At 49.2% G+C, this 22,057-nt stretch overlaps 1 protein-coding gene across 4 annotated transcripts in view; it reads left to right on the top strand.

Moving 5' to 3' along the window:
• The window catches only part of LOC144097449 (uncharacterized), a 94,629-nt gene extending 73,199 nt beyond the window's left edge, over positions 1 to 21,430 (top strand). For 3 of the 4 annotated variants that reach the window (XM_077630171.1, XM_077630169.1, XM_077630172.1), the window contains 4 exons: positions 42 to 293; positions 2,342 to 2,456; positions 16,398 to 16,520; positions 21,140 to 21,430. In XM_077630171.1, the coding sequence (XP_077486297.1) occupies positions 42 to 293; positions 2,342 to 2,456; positions 16,398 to 16,520; positions 21,140 to 21,170 (521 nt within the window). In that variant the 3' untranslated portion in view covers positions 21,171 to 21,430. The remainder of the gene's footprint in view (positions 1 to 41; positions 294 to 2,341; positions 2,457 to 16,397; positions 16,521 to 21,139) is intronic. The other variant, XM_077630170.1, reaches the window with a different exon arrangement.
• The last annotated feature ends 627 nt before the right edge of the window (positions 21,431 to 22,057 follow it).

Genomic DNA, 22,057 nt, shown 5'->3' with positions numbered 1-22,057 from the left:
TCGCAAGCATCAAGCTATCTCTGCCGGTGGCCGCGTCGCAGGTGACCTTGCCTACTATGACGAGACCGGCCGCGTGCACTTCGTGGAGCGGCTGAAGGAGATGATAAAGTGCATGGACAACCAGGTGGCGCCAGCCGAGATCGAGGAGCTCATCACGTCCAGCTGTCCTGGCGTGGACAAGGTGGGCGTCGTGGGACTGCCGCACCCGGACTACGGCGAGGTGGCAACCGCGTTCGTCGCCCTCAAGCCGGGCTGCCACGTCACCGAGAAGGACATCAAGAAGATCGTGGCCGGTGCGTGCGCCGTTTTGGCCAAGGGCGCTCGCAAACGTGCACCCGCCGCCTTTGTGCCAGCCAGGAGGGCTCGCACAAATCTGTACCCTGAGGGTATCTTAAATAAATAAATACACCTTTGGGCACTAATTTCGTTCAGTAGATGAGATACGATTGATGCGGGTTCCAAATGGGCGACAGGTACTGAAGCTTCTACCTAACTAGAGCATTGTACGCAAGTAATTTTACATGTGGCGAGGCACTACGCAGACTGCGTTTCCGAAAGCCTAGGGTTTCGTTAGAATCTGAGGTGAAGTCGTTAACGTGTGCGCAAAGACGAAACGAGAGAAAGTTTTACGCTTATTTTTGCTTATAAGATTGGGCAGAAGAGTTACTAATTCTGTAAGGAAAGAGAAAATGGCTGCGGCTGCGCGAGGAGGACATGAATTCACATTTAGTGGCGTTTATTTACGTTAGGGAATTGCAACACTATTTTAGAACCCCATTATAAGATAATTCTGTCATGCGGTTTAGTAAGAGGCTTTGTTGGTAACCGGCAAACGAGGCCGTCGTTTTCAAACCATACCTCGGCAAAATCACCAGTGCTCGCTCAGGCTCACTCGTGAAAGTTTGATCAACCTACTGGCCCGCTCAGATTCATAGTCACAGAGGCCGGGGCTCACTCACTCCAAGTCATCAACTGAAACTTATTTCGGCTCACAATTCACTTCGGTTCACTCAGACTCCCCAGTCATCTGGCGGTCAATCACTCATAGCGACTCACATCTCACTCAGAATCACGAGTCATCTAGGCTCTCTCATTTGGATGCACTCGCTCATTTCGAACCATGACTGATCTGGACTCACCACTCATCTAAGCAAACTCATTTCGATTGACTCACCGCGACTTACCCACTCATTTTGACTCACGACTTTTATCTCACTCATTTCAAATCACGACTCAACTGGACTCATTCATTTTGACTCATGACTCACCTGGACTCACTCATTTCAACTCACGACTGAATTGCGCTCACTCATTCGAGATCATTCGCACATTTCATCTCAGGACTAACCCAGTCTCACCTTAACTTAGGACTCCTGTAAACTCACACACCGGACAGCTTAATCATTTTTATGCCCGACAACTCAAGTTACATGCCTAAAATGCCAAAAAGTTGTTAAAAACACTGTGGTGTGATGAACTCTTAAACTGCTGCTAGCCTGTTGCCAGGCTAGGCTGAGAGGTCTAGAGGCCTGTAGCTGCCGCTCGCAAGACGTAAAGATGCCGCTGCATGTGTTCTCCAACCAATTAAAAAAACAATTAAGAAATAACAAAACACCCGCAATACAGCAAGGCACAGCTAATCACTAACAATACCAAGCGCGGTGACTAATCAACTTTCCTCGCCTTTTGGTAATGTTTTAGAGTGCATTAGCCACAAAAATTACATACCACGAAATATTAAAATTGCTCTACATCATCATCTCGACCAAAAGCGTGAGCATTACAAACATGTGCCCAATCGGCAGCATGGATTCACTTGGGATCATGGGATTGTTCAACCTCACATCATGGAATTGTTTGATCTGAAAGGCCCACACTACACCGTACTGACCAGGAGAACTCAGATCACGATCTGAATGTGAGCTCACGCTCATCACGACTAAGATTATGATCTGAATGTGAGTCTGGATTCACGACTTTGATCTGAACGCGAGTCTGGACTCACTCACGACTAAGATCATGATATATGAGTCTAGGCTCACTCTCGACTTAGATCATGTTCTGAATATGAGTCTGGACTCATGACTCAGTCATCTGAACGTGAGTCCGGACTCACTCACGACTAAGATAATGATGTAGATGTGAGTCCGGGCTCACTCGACTCAGATCATGATCTGAATGTGAGTCCGGACTCGCGACTCAGATCATGATCTGATAAGAGCCTGTGTGTGCCTGAGTGAGTCTACTCATGAGTGAATCGCCAACATATGCTTCAAATACGCAGTTAGACGCATTTTTGGTTCGAGGTGTCAGGATTCGCGATTGAACACTGTGTGCGCAGACAACCTGGCCGCGTACAAGCAGCTCCTGGGCGGCGTCTACTTCCTCCCCGCGCTGCCACACAACGATACCGGCGAACTGCTGCGATCGGCGCTCCGCACAGACCCCAACTACAGGTAAGCCCGCTCATGGCTGCGGACAATCTCTGCACCGCGTAGACCTCACGCTTCGTTTTTCACTATTGACGGAGCACGTAGGTGTGACGCCAGGCGGCCGCACTGCGATAGCGGACGGCAAACTTCAGTGGCACGTCTGCGTACTGCGTTTTCGTATCACATACGTTTCCTTTCCTTCCTCTTGTGGTACTTTCACGCCCGCGACACACGTGTACCCCATCTTCAGATTAAACGAGCGGGGCAACAACCTCTTTTTAGCGATATTTTTTGCGGCAAAACCGCGTACATCTTCCTTTTACATGAAGAGCTGTTAGTGTCCACACCGGTTAAGACAGCTTTTACCTCAGTCAGGTGAGCACGAAAACAATTTGCTTTTGAAGAAAGGAGAAGGTACAGTAAATGTCTCACTTATCTCGGTGGACAACCGAACCGCGCCGTAAGGGAGGGATAAGGAAGGGAGTGAAAGAAAGGAAGAGAATAAGAAATAAAGGAAGGAAGAAAGAAGGATGGAAAGAAAGAAAGAAAGAAAGGAAGGAAGAAAGGAAGGAAGGAAGAAGGAAAGGAAGAAAGAAGGAAAGAAAGAATCAAGGAAAGAAACAAAGCAGGAAAGAAAGGAAGAAAGAAGGAAAGAGAAGGAAAGAGAAAGAGAAAAGGAAAGAAGGAAAGAAAGAGGTGTCATAGTGGTGGGCTCCGGAGTAATGTCTACTACCTGGGGATCTTTAACGTGCAGTGACATCGCACAGCACACCGGCTACATTGTTTTCTGGCCTGAATTGAAACGCAGTCGCCGCGGCCGGGTTCTAACCCGGGAACTCCGGCTCAGTAGCCGAGGGCCTTAACCCCTTGCCCTTAATATACACAAGATATTCGACCACATCATCCACTAACGCATCCTGTCCGCTCAAGCCACTACCAAATGTAGAGCACACACCGTGGCTCCTTGTCCAGGCCTTCCTCTCCGAGCGCACGGCCCACATCACACTCGTTCCCTATACTTCCCCTACCATCCACTCTCCGACGCCGGAGGATGGCCTCCCCAACAGACTCTCCGTTGAACCTCCCGACTACCATACCGTTGTCCAACACTACCCTCCTTCCCGCACCACTTACCGTACACCGTCACATCGCAAGCTGAATCACACTCAAAGGGCCTACTGGCGACAAGTTCAGACGCACTCCTTCCTATCCCCTCACTTCACCCATCATTTCTGCCCCGCCCTCTTCCCGCTGACTGCACCACCTTGCCCCTACTATTAGCTGCGGCAATGCCCACGTTTTCTCCGCGCTCCTCCCATCCACATCCGTGATCCAACAACTGGAGTCACTCCTACACCGTTCTTCTGGGAGGCCGTCCTTCAGGCCATGCAGGCCACCGACCAGCTACAACTGATCGAGCGGGCCATGCTGGAGAGAGTAGCCAGAGAGAGCTTTTGGGATGAGAGCCCTCCCCTCCCCCCCCCCCGGAAGTCGCTTCATATTTTATGTTAAATTAACTTTTTAAATGGATGCAGCCATGATACAGAATTATAGCATCCGCTTCGCGAGCAAGAGGACAACGTTCGTATCCCAGTCCCATCGCAGTTCTTCACCGGAATAAAAAGAATATCCGAGTGCCGGTGAAATTGTATAACCAGGCATGAGGTGCACCTTGATAACAGAGGCCAGAGCCGACAGCGCACCCTTTCACCAGAACAAGACTTTGCCACCCTGGTGTAGCACTCGGCCATAATCCCGTATTTGAGTACACCAATTTTTCCCCCGGCACTCGGTCCCCAGCGGCTGCACAGCAAATGACCCAGGCGGAGGTGAGATCTGTGACAAAGATAAGCTGTCCAAGAATCTCTTTGCTCCCACTGGGAGTAGAACACCTCAGAGTCTAATGCTAGAACTTCATCCACTGCGCCTAAGCTAGCAGTGTTTCAGGATCTCTCAGGTATTAAATGTGATATGATTGGGCTTTTTGAGCTTAGGACAGATTAAGCAAGTACAATGACAAACCCACACAAGGGCTAGGTAGTGGTTTCAAGATAAATACGGATAAAGCCGGCAACGTAGAGGAATGTATTCAGTTAACGAGAGGGCGGCAGATGCAAGACGCGACCAGATTTATCTCGATTGATCGCATCCAGGCAGAGCAGACTCTACGTTGTTCCAGAATGTTCGAGTAACTTTGCACGCTTTATCTCGAATGTTCGCTATCAACTTCAGATTGAGCAAGGCTGAGAGCGGCGGGCATTCTGTTCGACGACCGCCGAGCACGCTTGTTTCAACGCCACCACCGAGTGATTCAGTCCATTGTGGGCGCAAGTCAGCCCGAATAAAGACCTTTGTTTAGAAACCGTTTTCGCAGCCTTTCTGCTCTTCGGACTGCTGTCACCAGTTCGTGACATCTGGTGGTGGTGCTGGCTGCATTCCATGCTCCGGACACCCCCTTCAAGAGCATGGACACCCCTTCAAGTCGTGACACCAGCCTTCTGCACTTCGCACCGGAGGACGAGCCAGCAGACGTCTTCAGGGAGAGAAGCCTGAGTTCGGGGACCCTGCCGGACCGCATCCGACGATGAAAAGACGCTGCTATGAGCACCACAACTTCGCCAAAGATGTCGACACCTATCATACTCCAACAGCCGCGCTAACTTTCAATGGATCCCTGGGCGAAGACCCCGAAGAATGGTTGAACCAATTTGAGCGCGTGGCATCATTCAACAAGTGCGATAATTCGGCAAAAATTGGACACGTATTTTTCTCACTGGAGGGCTCAGCACGTACGTGGTACGAAAACCACGAATGGTTCCTAACGACATTGAAACTATTCAAGAAGCAACTTTTGAAGGTATACACCAGCGTCGGTGAGGAAAAAAAGAGCCGAACGACTCCTCGAGTCCAGAAACCAGCTTCCGTACGAGCCCGTCCACGGTTACGTTGAAGCGATGAAGCGCCTCTTTCGCCGCGCCGACACCGAGGTGACCGAGGAAAAGAAAGCTCAGTTTTTAATGCGAGGCGTAAAGGAACAACTCTTTGGCAGCCTCGTCGGCCAGCCGCCAAAAACAGTCGAGGAATTCGTGCAAGAAGCCCGCACGATCGAAAAGATCATCGACGTCCGCGGGCGCGGCAGTACAACCGCCCTTCCTCTGTCTATGCAATCCGTACGGACACGACGAGCACCAACAGCGAGAAGCCGCGGGAAGTTATCCGCGAAGTCGTTCGCCAGGAGCTACGCCGATTTCTGCCATCCTCCCCACCGCCGCAAGCAGCGACTCTCATGGATGTGGTACGGGAAGAAGTGCAACAGGCACTTGGCACCCCGACGGCCACAGAACACCAGGCAATGACCTACGTCGCTGCAGTACGCATTCCGAAGCCCCAACGATAAACCATACGTCCTCTCCGACACGAACCACTTTTTCCCGGACGCCGCCTCCGTGCGCATGTTCGCCCAGGCTGTCACCGACGCTCAAACGCCAGGAAATGCGACGCCAGGAGGACTTCCGACAACCGGTCATTGTGCTCCCATTGCGATGAGGCCGGCCATATTCTTCGTAACTGCACGTACCGACGTATCGGTCTTCGAAGATTTGCCGTTGACGCCACACGACCACGGTTCGGCCAACGTCCGCAGGAAATCGACGAGTACCTGCTTCGAGAGGAGTGCACACCGAACCGCCTTTCGTGCTCACCATCGCCGTCAACCTCGCGCTTCGCGTCGCCACGCCGCAGCTACGCAGGCGCGGTACGAGGAAGGTCGCCCAGCCGCCGTAGCGGAAACTTATGCAAGCAACCTCTGGAGGTGAGGTTGCTCACGAGCGAAACGCCGAAGATCCTCCACCGATCACGTCCTATGAAGACGCTGCACCCGCGACGCCGCATGAGGACGCTACACTCGCTGCACCGACGCCGCACAAAATGACAACCCCGACCACGGCGCGAATTGCCTTCAAAACGACGCCGCCACCCAGAAAAGCTTCGACCACACGCCCCACCCGCGACTCGCATACGCGACGAAGCCGTGACCCGACGCTGAGGTCGACGCGCAATGCAAGAGCCAGGACATCCGACTTAGAAGTGAATGTCGACGGCCGGAAAGTCACCGCTCTAGTCGACACAGGAGGCCATTTCTCTGTGATGAGTGGAACATTCGCTGCGCAGCTGAGGAAAGTCACGACCCCTTGGGACAGCCCAGAAATTGGCACCACAGGGGGCCACCTCATTACGCCATCAGGACGACGCACAGCGCGAGTGACTGCCAAAGGGCATACCTGTCCTTAGACATTCATTGTGCTACGGCAATATTCCCGCGAAGTGATCTTGGGTATGGATTCCCTTAGTGAGCATCAGGCGATCATCGGCCTACAATCCAAGCTGATCACGCTTTGGACGGACGAGGTCATCTCTTCGATAAAAAATGCTGAAAAATTATGTTGTCCTGAGTGTCCTGGAGGAAGAATTGAGCCTCTAACCACGTTCAAGCGTTATCGTGACCGTAGGCGCCACGAAAGCCATTAACGCTGAAGCCGTCATCGAGGGGAACATGCAGTTGCTTCTAGACCGAGGAATCAGTATCGCAAGAGGCATCGCACATTTCCGCAATGTCCAGGCCCAAGTACTGCTGACGAACTGCACCGAAGAATACTGGCACATTAACAAAGGAACGACGATTGCTTTCTTCGACGAAATATCCGACGTGCGAGACTCCTTCGCCCTCTCCGACCCATCCGCAGAAGATTCGCCTGACCAAGAGAACTCGCCCACTTTCGACATCAACCCAGCCTCGCCCCGGAACAGACAAAAACAGATCCGCAACCTGCTTCGAAGCTACAGCGAATGTTTTTCGTCATCGCCAAAGGTTCGACAAACGTCGTTTGCCAAGTATGGCATTATAACCGACCAGAACGCGCGACCTCGCCCTCAGAGCCCCTACCGTGTGTCGCCGCGAGAACGACAAGCCATCCGGAACCAAGCGGAAGAAATGCTTCGCGACGACGTAATCCAGCCTTCAAACAGCCCATGGGTTACACCGCTTGTTGTAGTGAGAAAGAAAGACGGCGCACTTCGATTCTGCGTTGATTACCGCCGCTTGAACAACATAACAAAGAAGGAGGTCTAACCCTTCTCCCGCATCGACGACACACTGGACCAGCACTGCAACGCCAAGTATTTCTCATCGATGGACCTCAAGAGCAGCTACAGGTAAACTGAGATCAATGAAAGAGAACGCGAGAAGACGGCATTCATCACCCCGGATGGGCTCTTTGAGTTCAAGGTGATGCCATTTGGTCTCCGCTCTGCACAGCGACGTTTCAGCGAGTAATCTTAATAGTGTCGGCAGGCCTGAAGTGGCAAATTTGTCTGGTATATTTAGATGACGTCGTTGTCTTCGCCTCAAACAGTGAAGAGCACCTCAAAAGACTTCGAACAGTACTAGACGCTATCAAGTCGTCTGGCGTAACCTTGAAGGCAGGGAAATGCCACTTTGCCTATAAAGAGCTGCTGTTTCTAAGCCACATCGTAAGCAAGAAGAGACCACACCCAGACCCGCAGAAAACAGCTGATATTCAAGTTTCCACCACCGGCCGATAAGAAAGCAGCGCGCAGATTCCTCGGACTGTGCGCATATTACGGACGATTTTTAAACACTTTTCGCGCATTGCCGAACCCCTGACCCATCTAAGAAGGCAGACGTGCCATTTAAGTGGGAAGTGCCGCAAGCAGAAGCCTTCAAAGAACTTCAGCTTCGTTTACAGTCCCCGCCGATCCTCGCGCAGTTTGATGAAAATGCCGATACTCTAGTTCATATTGACGCAAGCAGCGTGGGCCCAGACGCCGTCCTCGTTCAAAAAAGTGACGGGCTGGAGAAAGTCATCGCAAACGCTTGCCGTTCCCTTTCCAAGGCCGAGGCTAACTATTCGACGACTGAGAAGGAGTGCCTTGCCATCATCTGGGCTACGTCGAAATTTCGCCCCTTCCTGTACGGACGACGGTTCAAGGCTATCAGCGATCACCACGCACTGTGCTGATTGCCAATTTGAAGGGCCCCTCTGGCCGCCTCGCTCGGTGGACTCTGCGGCTCAAGGAGTTTGGCGTCACCGTCGTTTACAAGTCCGGACGCAAGCACTCTGACGCCGATAGTCTGTCATGATCCCCTGTAGATGCACCGCCGCCAGACGATGATGAGGATGCCTTCCTAGGACCCATCAGCTCTTTTGCCCAGCAGCAACGCTCGGACCCCGACATAAAACGCCTCATCGAGTACTTAGAAGGCAAGGTTCCTTCACCACCGCCCTCATTCAAGCGAGTACTTTCTTCCTTCTGTGTAAAGAATGAGGTACTTGTGAAGAACTTCGCAGCGAACAAAACAGCCTACCTCTTTGTTGTACCTGCTTGTATCCGCGAAGAAGTTCTACAGGCCTCACACAACGAGCCGACACCTGGACATCTCGGGTTTTCTCGCACCCTCCGCCGCATTCAAGACAAGTATTATTGGCCTCGACTGTCTACCCATGTCGCACATTATGTGAAAACCTGCCGAGATTGTTAGCGACGAAAGAACCATCCCACACGACCAGCAGGATTTCTGAACCCCATTGAACCCACTCAAGGCCCTTTCAGCAGATCGGCATGGACTTGCTTGGCCCTTTCCCAAAGTCAACGTCTGGAAATAAGTGAATCATCATAGCGACCTACTACCTGACCGGCTACGCCGAGGTGAAAGCCCTACCGAACAGAGCAGCAGCAGAAATCGCCAAATTTTTCGTGGAGTGCATTCTTCTTCGACACGGCACCCTCGATGTGCTCATCACGGACAGAGGAACAGCATTCACGGCGGAACTAACGCAAGCCATCCTGCGTTAGAGCCAAGCCAGCCACCGGAGGACAACTGCATACCGTCCGCAGACCAACGGACTGACCGAGCGCCTGAACAAAACCATCATCAACGATATGCTCGCCATGTATGTCGATGCCGAACACAAGACCTGGGACGCCATCCTGCCTTACGTCGTCTTCGCCTACAACACCGCAGTGCAGAAGACCACCTATATGACGCCTTTTAGGCTCGTCCTTGGCAGACAGGCCATGACCACGCTAAACGCCATGCTGCCCAACGTTACAGAAGAAGAGAACGCCGACGTTGCCGCCTACCTTCAACGCGCAGAAGCCCGAAGACTTGCACGATTACGGATCAGACGCCAACAGCGAACCGAAGCCAGACTCTACAACCTACGAAGACGCAACGCGGAATACAAGCCAGGAGACGAAGTCTGGGTCCGGATGCCCATTCGCCGCCGTGGATTCAGTGAAAAGCTTTTGCACCGCTATTTGGGCCCGTACAAGGTTCTTCGTTGGCTGGGTGAACTGGATTATGAAGTCATCCCTGACGCAATGACTGCACCTCAGCGATGCCGCGTACCCCCAGAAGTTCTCCATGTCGTCCGTCTAAAGCCCTATTATGCGCGCTAAAGGACGCTGTGTTTCCACACTATGTTTTATTCTGGCACGATCAGTTTTATTTGTTGCTAGCCGCATTATTTGTTTTAATGCATCGGGTCGATGCTTCTTTGAGAGCGGAGCAATGCCGCGCATCTTTGCAATGTTTGTTTTGTCATTCTTCAAAGCTGCCGCCACACCGCTTTATCGCTTTGTTTGCAATGCAATGCAATGCACCGATGGCGCAGAGGTAGAGTGTCCGCCTCGCGTGCAAGAGGACCAGGGCTCGAATCCTGGTGCCACGCAATTCTCCACCGGGTTTGGAAAAAGAAAAACCGCGTGTCGATGGAATTGCATAACCAGGCCTGCGGTGCGGCCTGATCTCGGTGACCAGAACAGGATTTGGACTCCCTGGTGTAGTACTTGGCCACAACCTTCTATGAACAAACCAATCAACCCTCGGCCCTCAGTCCCCAGCGGCTGCGGAGCAACTGACCATGGTGGCGGTCAGACCTATGACGCAGCGGAGGGTGCTAAGAATCTCTGGCTCTGGACAGGCCGCCATTGGAATCGGAACCTGGCAACGTTTAACGCTAGAACTTTATCTAGTGAGGCTAGCCTAGCGGTCCTGTACGAGTAACTAGCGGGAATTAAATGGGATGACATAGGACTTAGTGAAGTTACGAGGACAGGTGAGGCGCATACAGTACTAAAGGACAGACGCATACTGTGCTTTCGCGGATTAGCGGACAGACGAAAACTAGGTGTGGGATTCCTCGTTAATCAGGATATAGCTGGACACGTAGAGGAGCTCTATATTATTAACAAGAGGGTAGCAGCTATTGTAATTAGGCTCAATAGGAGGTACAAGCTGAAAGTGGTGCAGGCCTACGCGCCTACATCTAGCCATGATGACCAGACCGTTGAAAGTTTCTATAAACACGTGAAATCAACAATGTATAAAGTAAAATCACAGAAAACTGTGCTGATGGGTGATTTCAATGCGAAGGTGGCTAAGAAGCAGGCTGGCGACCACGCGGTAGGCGACTATGGGATAGGTTCTAGAAATAGCAGGGGAGAGTTATAGGTCGAATTCGCATATAGAAATAATTTACGGATCATGAATACCTTCTTCCGCAAACGAGAGAACAGGAAGTGGACCTGGAAGAGCCCCAATGGTGAGCCTAAAAATGGAATCGACGTCATACTGTGCACCCAAACTGGCATCGTTCAGGATGTGGCTGTCCTCAGAAAGGTGCGCTGTAGCGACCACAGAATGGTAAGGTCTCGAATTAGCTCAGACTTGAAGAGGGAACGGAAGAAGCTAGTGAAGGGGAAGTCCATTAACGAGTTAGCGGTAAGAGAAAAGTACAGGAATTCAGGATATCGCTGCAAAACAGATATTCGGCTTTAACTGAGGAAGTCGATTTTGATCTTCATACAACGAACGATAATTTGACAGCCATCATTACGGAGTGCGCAGTAGAAGTAGGCTGTAGGAGAGTTAGACGGGATACCGGAAAGCTATCTCATGGAACGAACGATCTGATCAAGAAACCCCAAAGCATCTGGGCGTCGAACCCTACCGACGGAACAGAACTGACAGAGCTATCGAAGTTAATAAATAAGCGCAAGGTAGCCGACATAAGGAAGTATAATATATAGAGATTAGAGCATGGTCTAAAGAACGGAGGTAGCCTAAAAGCGGTGAAGAGGAAACTAGGCATAGGTAAAAACCAGATGCGCTAAGAGACAAGGACGGCAATGTCATTAGCAATATGGATAGGATAGTTAACGTAGTGAAATAGTTCTACACAAATCTGTACACTAGTCAATGTAATCAGAGCATTAATGAGAGAGACAGTAGCGCACAACAATGCGTCATCCAGCCAGTAACGAAAGAGGAAGTAAAGAAAACCTTAGGAACAACGGAAAGGGAAAAGCAGCTGGGGCGGATCAGGTAACAGCAGATCTGTTGAAGGATGGAGAGGAGATCGTGCTAGAAAAAGTAACCACCCTGTGTACGCAATGCCTTATGACCTTGACCGCACCAGAAGCTGGGAACAATACAAACATTATCTTAATTCATAAGAAGGGAGACGCCAAGGACTTGAAAAATTACTGACCGATCAGCTTACTATCCGTTGCCTACAAGGTATTTACTAAGGTGATCGCAAATAGAGTCAGGCCAACCTTAGTCTTTAATCAACCAAATAATCAGGCAGGCTTTCGTAAAGGATATTCCACAATAGATCATATTCACACTATCAATCAGGTGATAGAGAAATGTGCAGAATATAACCAACCACTATAGATAGCGTTCATTGATTACGAGAATGCATTCGACTAAGTAGAAACTTCAGCAGTCATACAGGCATTGCGTAATCAGGGTGTAGAAGAACCTTATGTCAAAATACTGGAAGATATATATAGCAACTGCACAGCTACTATAGTCCTCCATAAAGTCAGCAATAAAATTCCAGTAAGGAAGGGCGTCAGCCAAGGAGACACGATCTCACCAATGCTATTCACCACCTGTTTACAGGAGGTATTCCGAGGTCTGAATTGAGAACAGTTGGGAATAAGAGTAAATGGAGAATACCTAAATAATCTGCGATTCGCTGATGATATTGCTTTGCTAAGTCACTCAGGAGGTGAACTGCAAATCATGATTAATGAGTGAGACAGGCCGAGCAGAACGCTGGGTTTAAAAATTAACATGCAGAAAACCAAGGTAAGTTCAACAGTCTAGCAAGGGAGCAGCAGTTCACAATTGAAAGCGAGGTGCTGGAAGTAGTAGAGGAATACGTCTACTTAGGGCTGGTAGTGCCGGCGGATCCGGATCATGAGAGGGAAATAACTGAGAGGGTGGAGCGCATATGGCAGGTTCTCTCAGATCATGAATGGCAGTTTACCACTATCCCTCAAGAAAAAAGTGTACAACAGCTGCATCATACCGGTGCTCACCTACGGGGCAGAAACGTGGAGGCTAAAAAGAGTTCAGCTTAAGTTAAAGACAACGCAGCGAGCCATGGAAAGAAAAATGATAGGTGTAACGTTAAGAGACCGGAAGCGCGCAGAGTGGGTGAGGGAACAAACACGGGTTAATGACATCATAGTCGAAATCAAGAGAAAGAAATGGGCTTGGGCAGGGCATGTAATGCGAAGGCAATATAACTGCTGGTCCTTAAGGGTAACGGAGTGGATTCCACGAGAAGGCTAGCATAGCAAGGGGCGGCAGAAGGTTAGGTGGGCGGATGAGGTTAAGAAGTTTGCAGGCAAAGGATGGATGCAGCTGGCAAAGGACAGGGTTAATTGGAGAGACATGGGAGAGGCCTTTTCCCTGCATTGGGTGTAGTAAGGCTGATGATGATGATGATGATTGCAATGCAAGGCGCGACCAGATTTATCTCGATTGATCGCATCCAGGAAGAGCTGATTCTACGTCGTTCCCAAATGTTATATTAACTTTGCACGCTTTATCTCGAATGTTCGCTATCAGCTTTAAATTGATCACGGCCAAGAGCGGCGGGCATTTTGTTCGACGACCGCCGAGCACGCTTGTTGCTACGCTGCCGCCGAGTGATTCAGTCCATCGTTGGCGCAAGTCAGCCTGAATAAAGACTTTTGTTTAGAAACCATTATCGCAGCCTTCTTGCTCTCCGGACTGCAGTCACCACATTGTGACAATACCTTTTACGGAGTGCGCAGTAGAAGCAGTGGGTAGGGTAGCTATACGGGATTCCGGTACCCTCCCTCAGGAGCAGAAAAACGTGACAAAGAAACGCCAAAGCATGAAAGCTTCTAACCCCATAGATATAATGTAATTTCACATTGATACAAAGAAGTATACTATGCAGAGAATCGAGCATACTCTTAAGAATATAGATAGCCTGAAAGTGGGGAAGACTTAACTAGACAAGGAGGGCAATGCCATTGCCAAAGATAGATATGTCACGTTGAGATAGCCGAGGCGTTCTACGCAGATCTGTACAGCAGACGAAATAATCAGGACCTTAATAACAGAGATGGTGGTACAGGGTAATGCTACATCCCACAGATAACGAAATGGGAAGTAAGGAAATTAACGCAAAGAAGCAAAGCACCTTCTGAGGATCAGGTAACTTCAAATATGTTGAAGGACGGCAGGGAGAGTGCGCAATAAAAACTGTCCACCCTGTATACGCCATCCCTCATGACGATAAGCGTATCGGAACATTGGAAAAACTCTCTCGTTATCTTAATACATAAGAAGAAGGACGTCAAGGACTTGAAAACCTACGGACCGATCAATTTACTGTCCACTGCCTACACGTTGTTTACTAAGGTAACAGCCAACAGAATGAGGACAGCCTTAGACTTCAATCAGCGAAAAGACGGCTTTCTTTCGTAAATGCTACTCGACTATAGACCACATCCCCATCATCTATCAGGTAATATAGAAAGATGTGCAGAATATAACAAGCCTCTATACAATAGCCTTCACAGACTACAGTAAAGCGTTTGACACAGTCCAAAGCTCAGCAGTCGTAAAGTCATTACGAGACCAATCTGTAGAAGAGGCATCTGCACAAATACTCGAAAATATCTATAACAGCTGCATAGCCACGTCCATAAAGTCATAAAATCATGTTAAAAGGGCTGCGAAACACCACTTGAACGGATGCCGGTTGCGCTTTAGGTGGATTCTTTATGTCACACAGATGCTGTCTCAAAAAGAATTACGAAAGTCGATGCAGAGGAACGGGAGTTATTCCAAGAAGAAATTTCAATATACAAGTAAACAAAATGCTGCCCTCAACTCGCTTTTCGCGCACTTCCCATTCCCATTTCACTCTCCCAATGACGACACCGAGAGCGACCAATCAAAACAGCCTATCTTAGCACGTGGCGGAAGTTTGCACTCCATGGTTGCCTGTTCTCAGTAACTCGTTCATGCCAAGGCTGGCAGCCCCGTTTGCATGGTTACAACCATGTGAACGCTCAGCTGACCCAGCGATGCTTCACCGTCGCTTCGACGGCTCAGAAGGGAACACTGATCAGTGACGTTCTCTTATTGATCCGAACTCGAGCGCAAGATACTGCGACGCTGTGACAGCCTGCGCAAAATATCAGACACATTTAGCATAGCGCGTACCGCTACTGCTTATTGCCAACCATCGCTCGTCCCTCCTAGAGCGCTGGTTGGTCACGGCGAGCAAGGACCGCGCGCTGTTGACGAGAACGTGGCGCCACCTGGCGTCGCCGCCCGGTGATCCTCCACAAGCTGACGATGCACACTGCCTGCTAAATGTGAAACGAAAACATCCTTCCTTGGGACCGCAAAGAACGCTTATAGAGTTCAATGGCTCGATCGGATCGATTCTGCAAAGCCGCTCTCAGATACATAGAGAGCATCCATAAGTGTTTAGTGCTAGGTCGTAGGATGTTTACAGAGAGGCGCAAAGTCCTTCGATGCAAAAAGTAGCCAGTGCCTCTGGTGGCGTGTTTTTGTTTTACTTGATTTACAGTGCTTTTATCTATGGCAAACAAGCTGGTTTTGGTAAAGTAATATTAAACGCAAAAACTTGACAAAACGTATCGCTAGTTATTAATCCAAATTGCAGTATATTTACTCTTTGTCCAATCATAAAGCTCGCTCTCCGTGATGTCATATCTGCTGCTAAAAACCACCACTGTATGGTGACACCGTCAGCGCCACGAATTCGTTTTTTCGAGCTAATTAAAATATTAAAAACCTCAGTATACGCGGTACGACCGATGCTAATAGCATCACTATAACTCATTCTATGCAACCAACAGGTAAAATAATGCACTGAAAATGTGTTTCGGAGCCCCTTTAAGAAAGGCTTTTAGGTAGGACGACGCGATCTCTGTAGTACTACTCACCGAGTGTTTGCTGCAAGTATTCAGAAATATGGACTGGGAAGAGTTGTTGACCAACCTTAATGGATATTACGTCATTATTCTGCGATTCGCTGGTGCCATTGGCTTGATAAGGAATTCAGCGGACAAAGTTCAAACCGTGATAGAGGATGACTGGACCGGAAAAGGCAAACGCCGGGTCTAAAACTTAATATGCAGAAAACTTTACCGCTGGGGCTTGTAAACTGAACAGACAGAGGCACGGACGCTGGTTGTGCCACCCCGATAGACGGCGATCAGCGCGTGCTTTCTATCGGCGTCTGACGCATGGTCGGGCAACTCGTAAGACGTGACGCTTTTTGTGGATTCGCTTCTAGACTTTGATGTATGCACATTCAGGCTCCGCCTTATCGTCGGCGTTGAGGTCGTTAACTTTGTCGATGTCGGGGCAGCTGACGACGAGCTTAATTTCTTATTTCGCCTGATCGCAGCGGTCTCATGTCTGGGGCTGGCTGTCGATATTACAGCGGCTTTCAATTTCGTGTTTGATCTCTGTCGGTGCACTTGAAGTTGACACTGAGGTATCGCAGCCGGTGACGCAACGCTCATTACTTTTAGGGACTGCAGTGATTGCGAGTGTGGTTTATCACGCAGATCAGGCACCTCCTCTATGGCTGCTGTTGCACCTTCTGCCCCGGGATGGCGGTATGCGTCACAGCTCGATCCCTCCGGTGTCAGCTCAGGAGCCACGGCATTTGGCGGACTCGGAGAGCAGCAGTGAGTTCACGAAAATTTCTCTATCAGTTGTCTTCATGAGCACCGCCTTATTGCCAGTAAAACTGGACTGTCGGCGTCTTCAAAGAGAGCATGGCTTAGTTTCTGAGTAGGCTGTGATCAAGGCTTGCAGATGGCCAACGGCATTCCTGAAAGCCTGTGGAGGGTGGAAACGCCCTGTAAGTGGCCACACGTGGCGAAATTGCCTTGAACAAGTCCAATCAGCGAATAGCAGTTCTCCAGCCACAGGAGGAAATCGTGGAGGACCGTGTCCTTAAGAAACGGAGCGGTCTGCATGCTGTGTATGAAGCAGGGACGCTGTTCTTCCTGTCAGTAGTCGTGGGACCCCGGAATTCGCTGTTTTATTGTGTGTCGAGCAGGTTCCTACGAAGAACATTCACGCGGATGGCTGTGTGCATAGAGCAACGATCGGTACGGGTGGCGTGCGTGCGTGCGGTTGTCGCAAGCTAGCCATTTTAAGCATACAGTGACTAACGACGTGTGGTGACTCTATCTTGAATTCGTAATCTTTTCCGACGGAAAACGCAAACCCTTCCAACATTTATTCCTCTATCTGCGAACACCTGCTATTTTTCTAAAATGTCCGTCAAGTGCTATAAAAAGGTCTCATCAGAATGAGTTCGCTGAATTCGGGGACGCTGTCCTCTGGCGACCATAAACAAGCGACTGCTTTAACTTGCAACGACCCCGAATAGGGGTTGCCATTCGTTGACGAGGCCGCCTTCCCCTGACAGATAACTTGGAAAAGTAGTCTTCCGATGCTCCGGTGTCATCATGTTGTCGAAGCAATGAATAGAATTCATCAGAAGTTTAATGCTTTTGTGATGTCTTAGTTAGCAGAGTGCTGCATATTTCTTGCATGAGTTAAGGAGTCGCTTTGAGTATGTGTTTCCGTGTCTTAACGATGGTCAAGTGCAGCCCGTGCAGGTGCCTATCTCGTCCACAAGGCGGCCTAGATCCAGTCGGAAGCAAAACCAACCACCGAACACTTTCTTCGTCCTGCATCTCGTCGCTAAATCATGGCCCACACGCGCACCATCACATGATGACCATCTCCCCCCTTCCAAGCTGGTGTGAGGAATAAAGGGATTGATATGACGACGATGTTGTCGCCGAATGATAGTTTAGGGTTCAGCAAAAAGTACACCCCCCTTTGCTTAGTAAATCGTCGTTGAAAGTAATGTCAAACCGACGAGCTCCATCCTCCACGTGCAGTCTGTTTTAATACCAACTAAGGAGTTAGGTAGGCATATTACTATTACTGGGCAGCTTAATCTATGCCGCTCGGAGCGCAGGGAACTGTACAGTTTGATGAATGGTCGGGCAATGCGATTTGAACCGAAATAATGGCTGACGGCCGTTGGCAGTCGTTCCTTCCAAATCTGTTGTTAAATCATGCACCACGGACGACAGTGTGAGTCACGCTTAGGTGCCATTGGTATCAGCTCTGTGGTCAGAGCATTTTGACCACAAGGAGAATAGCTCTTTTCGCAGGCAGCTTCAACTTCTAGTGCCCCCCAAAAACTGTCTGCTTATTTCTGCAGAAACACACTGTCGGCCCAACGTTACAAGTAGAGGAGGAGGAGGAAGAACTTTTTTTCAATAGAAAATTAGACACCCACTCCCGGCACGCCATTAGGTAGAACAGCCCTCTGACCACTTCCTCCACATTGCCTGCTCGATCAGTCTGTAACAAAGTAGATGGTTGGCAGGCTGCGGGACCAAACTAGCGGCCTCAAAGTAAGAGCAAGCGGGACACGCCGTAGTGGAGGGCTCCGGCTTAGTTTTGGCGGCCTGATATTTATAGCGAGCAGTGACTTTGCGCAGCACAAAGGCGTCTTCTGCGTTTCGCCACCGTCTAAACACGAATTCCAGGGCCGAGATTCGATCCCGAGACCTCGGACTCAGCAGCCGAACGCTGTAACCACTGAGCCACCGCTGCGGGTGTATAAGAAGACACCGAGTACGATGCTCTCAATACCGGTTTTCGCAGGTTCCTCGCGGCCGCAATTCAAATAACAACCGTCATCCCTTGAACAGCATCAGTTCTACACCTTCCTTTTCCTTATTACTCCATATCATAAGCCCTATCCCATATCCTGTGCCCTCTCCAGTGAAGTAGGGCCCACAAAAAAAGATCACGGGGCGGTTGCCACTGTTTAATACAAGACTCGGCGACACCTGTGTGTAGGGGTGAATATAATATTCCCTAGCATAGTGGGCATGGCGTGACTATGCTGTCACTCGTGACGTTGTTTTGTTCGGGCCAATGAACGCGGTGTGGTGTGAGGCCAACGCCGACATCGCCGAACTGGAGGACGGTCCGGCCTTATCATGGATCGTTCTAAAAAAGAAAAGGTGCAGTGACCGTCTCTGAGTGGTTATCTTACCCGCGTCCTGGGAAAAAAGACAGATGAAGGGAGGAGCTAATGTGCGTAGCTGTACGGTCTAGTGCTTCTGTGGTTGCGTCCAACCCACGTGTTGTCAGGTCTGTGACGTCGCAACTCACCGTAAACCTGCACACGGCGAGCGCCTCCGCAGGGTCTCCGGCAATTTTCAAACACGCTTTCTCTCCTCTTGCTAGCCTCCGCACAATCTGCCGCGCCTCTTCCCTTCCGTGTCTTAGCTGCCCCAACACTTACAAAGACGAGCATCGTGAGAGAGAACACCTAGCTCAGAAACAGGTTTATTATCGCTTCTACAGCGAACCTGAAAAGGCATTAAATGATTTCATGCATCTCAGAAAACCTATACCTTGAAGAAAAAAAGATAACGCTTCTCATTCATACTGTGCCAACGGTCCTTTACTCAATGCTACTAAAATTCCTTCAACCTGAACGTTTCCGCGCAGCACGCCTTCGTTATACGATTCTAACGCTATACAGTTTTTGCTGAAACTCCTGACTTGCCGAGTCTCAAGCGGCCAGTCACTGCTTACTGTGCCAGCATCTTTCTGGCCTTCAAGACTTCAGGTGACCCACACTGGTGACATCGACTCTTTGCTTAGCTCGAGAAAACCGACAATTTCTGGGCGGTGTCCGTCAAAAAAAATGTATTCCACTTTGAATCAGAATATTGTTTCGTATTAGAGCGCGTCATAGTATAGGGAAACTAGCTCTTTTATAGTGACGTAATAAACAAGATAAGTATTGCTTGCGATGAAAAATGTGCCGCTGCGGTGGCACAGTGGTTATGGCGCTCGGCTGCTGACCAGAAAAACGCGGGTTCGGTTCCGGCAGAGGCGCTTGAATTTCGATGAAGGTGAAATTCTAGAGGCCCGTGTATTGTGCGATGTCAGTGCACATTAAAGAACCCCAGGTGGTCGAAATTTCCGGAGCCCTTCACTACGGTGTCTCTCATATCCTGAGTCGCTTTGAGATATTAAACTCCCATAAACTATAAACCAAACGATAAAAAATCTGACAGATTTTTAGACTCTCACACAGAGTTTCAGGAAAATAATAACCCAATTGAGTCGAAATAGGAGAACAAAAATTTGAATTTTTTTTGCGCTGCTATGCCATAAACCAGTATGCAAAGTTACAGAACTGTTCATGCTAAACTTTCTGATCAGTAAAAAAAAAACTATGGGGATGTTTAAGTCACCTAAGAATTAGAATACAATAGCATTAGATTTCATGTTTGTCTCAGCTTTTGTTGCATTTTCTGTATGTATTTGTGCAAGTTTCCTTTTTTCAGTCCATCAACCGCCATAACCCAACTGCTTGCTGCAGTAAAAGGTATCTGTTATGCTCTAACGGTGCCGACATTTGCTCATATAATTTTTTTCTTCCTTTTGATTTCAATTCTCTATCTAGGTTACTGTCTAGAAACTAAATTGCTCACTACCCGGCGGAGAGGTTGTCATGACGTCGCAAGGTCACGTGACCTCTCGACAATTCGTTGATGTAAGCCACCCGGCATGGTAGCCAGGATGCTCACTATCCGGTGGCCAGGTGGGCAGGCTGTGATTGCGTCACAAAGTCAGGTGACCTCTCTGACCAATGAGATAATTTCTTCTCGGATATCGGCAGAGTTCTGCTCTGACAACTCAAGTGCTGTCGCATTAAAATGAGTTGCTCGCGTGAACCGCGCTGGACTTCTCCGAAGTACCGTACGAACATCTACCTCGGCCGTCGTGGAGGAGACTGAATAATGTGCACTATTGGTGGCACGGAATCGTTCAGAGCATGCCCGGCACCTTTAGAGAGGCTCGAAAAGCAACTAATCTCCTCGGCTGCATGGAACAGTCATCTCTGTCCGTACTAAAATCAGACCAATGGGAGTCATTTTTTTTTTCACACAAAACTCTCGCTTGCATCTGCAAAGTCAGTGCCGATTCCGAGGGTCGGTGAAAGGTGACGCCACCTTTGCCGACGCTCGCACGGATCGCTTCGCGTTGGCAGATTTCGAGAAAAGTTTAAAAATTCGAAACTGAAGTAAAGTTTATTTTTCAACATACTAGATGCTATAAGTTCTCCCGGAGTGGCCTGAACCACGTAGAAAAGGCCATTTCACGCCATCGTTCAAATTGAGTGATTTGAATAGGTGCGGTTAACTCCTATCTCACTTCCTTTCTATCTGTTTCCCTCTACTCTCAGGGTTCGTGGCGAACACATCGCACGCGCCTGAACGACGCTGGCGAGTTCTCGGACTGGTGTGCTTTGCGACGCCCATCGACTTCTGCTAAGCGGTGTTCGACCAACGAAGACGGTGCGACGTCACGCGCACGAGGGCGCAAAAGCGTTGGCAAAGGAACTGCAAGCGGACATGAGCCAGAACACTTTTCGTACATACTCCGTCCACTGTATCTATCTTCCTGTGGCGAGCCAATGGGAACTTCTGAAAAGCAGATGAATACCTTTCCAATTATGAGCACGCTTTTTATTGAATGATGCTGTTCTCGTTGCGGGCTTTTTCCCACTTTCTAAAAGGTGGCTACGTGGGAAAGTGTTCGAGAAATTCGTTGTATTGTAAGGTCAGTCTATGTGTAGATGTCAAATGTGGATGGCTTGCAACGGCGTCATAGCGGCCGTCATGTTTGCTGACCAGGAGGTGAAAGTGCGCGGATCAGTGTCATTCGCTTCCATTCATATGACTCAACAGGCACCGTGGGAGCTGTCCGCAATCCACACTCAGATTAGGTTTATTTTTTCACGTTTATTCAGAACATGCGGAGGTAGGAGTAAATATCAATTGGTATCATCTTGGCATGCTCCCCTTCCTCTGATATCTGCATACGTGAAATCAGGCCATAACATTATAACATACCGATCAGTATGTCCTGAAAACAAATATTATTCGTTTTATACAACGTTACTACCAAAAACAGTATAGAGAAGAATCGACTTAATCAAATGCACAAAAAAAAAACAACGCATGCAATTTAAACAGCCGCGCTCAGCATCACTTCCAAAATTCTAAATACAGAATGGTTGCAGTGTAGGCATAGCATTTTCTGCATGCGCTACGAATAAGCAAATCATTAAAGATGTCGCAAAGCTTTGTAATGTTCAGCA

This window comes from Amblyomma americanum, chromosome 7 (assembly GCF_052857255.1).
Source record: "Amblyomma americanum isolate KBUSLIRL-KWMA chromosome 7, ASM5285725v1, whole genome shotgun sequence".
Classification (NCBI taxonomy): domain Eukaryota; kingdom Metazoa; phylum Arthropoda; class Arachnida; order Ixodida; family Ixodidae; genus Amblyomma; species Amblyomma americanum.
Note: the sequence above shows the minus strand (reverse complement) of the source record. Positions and strands in the feature narration are given on the sequence as shown.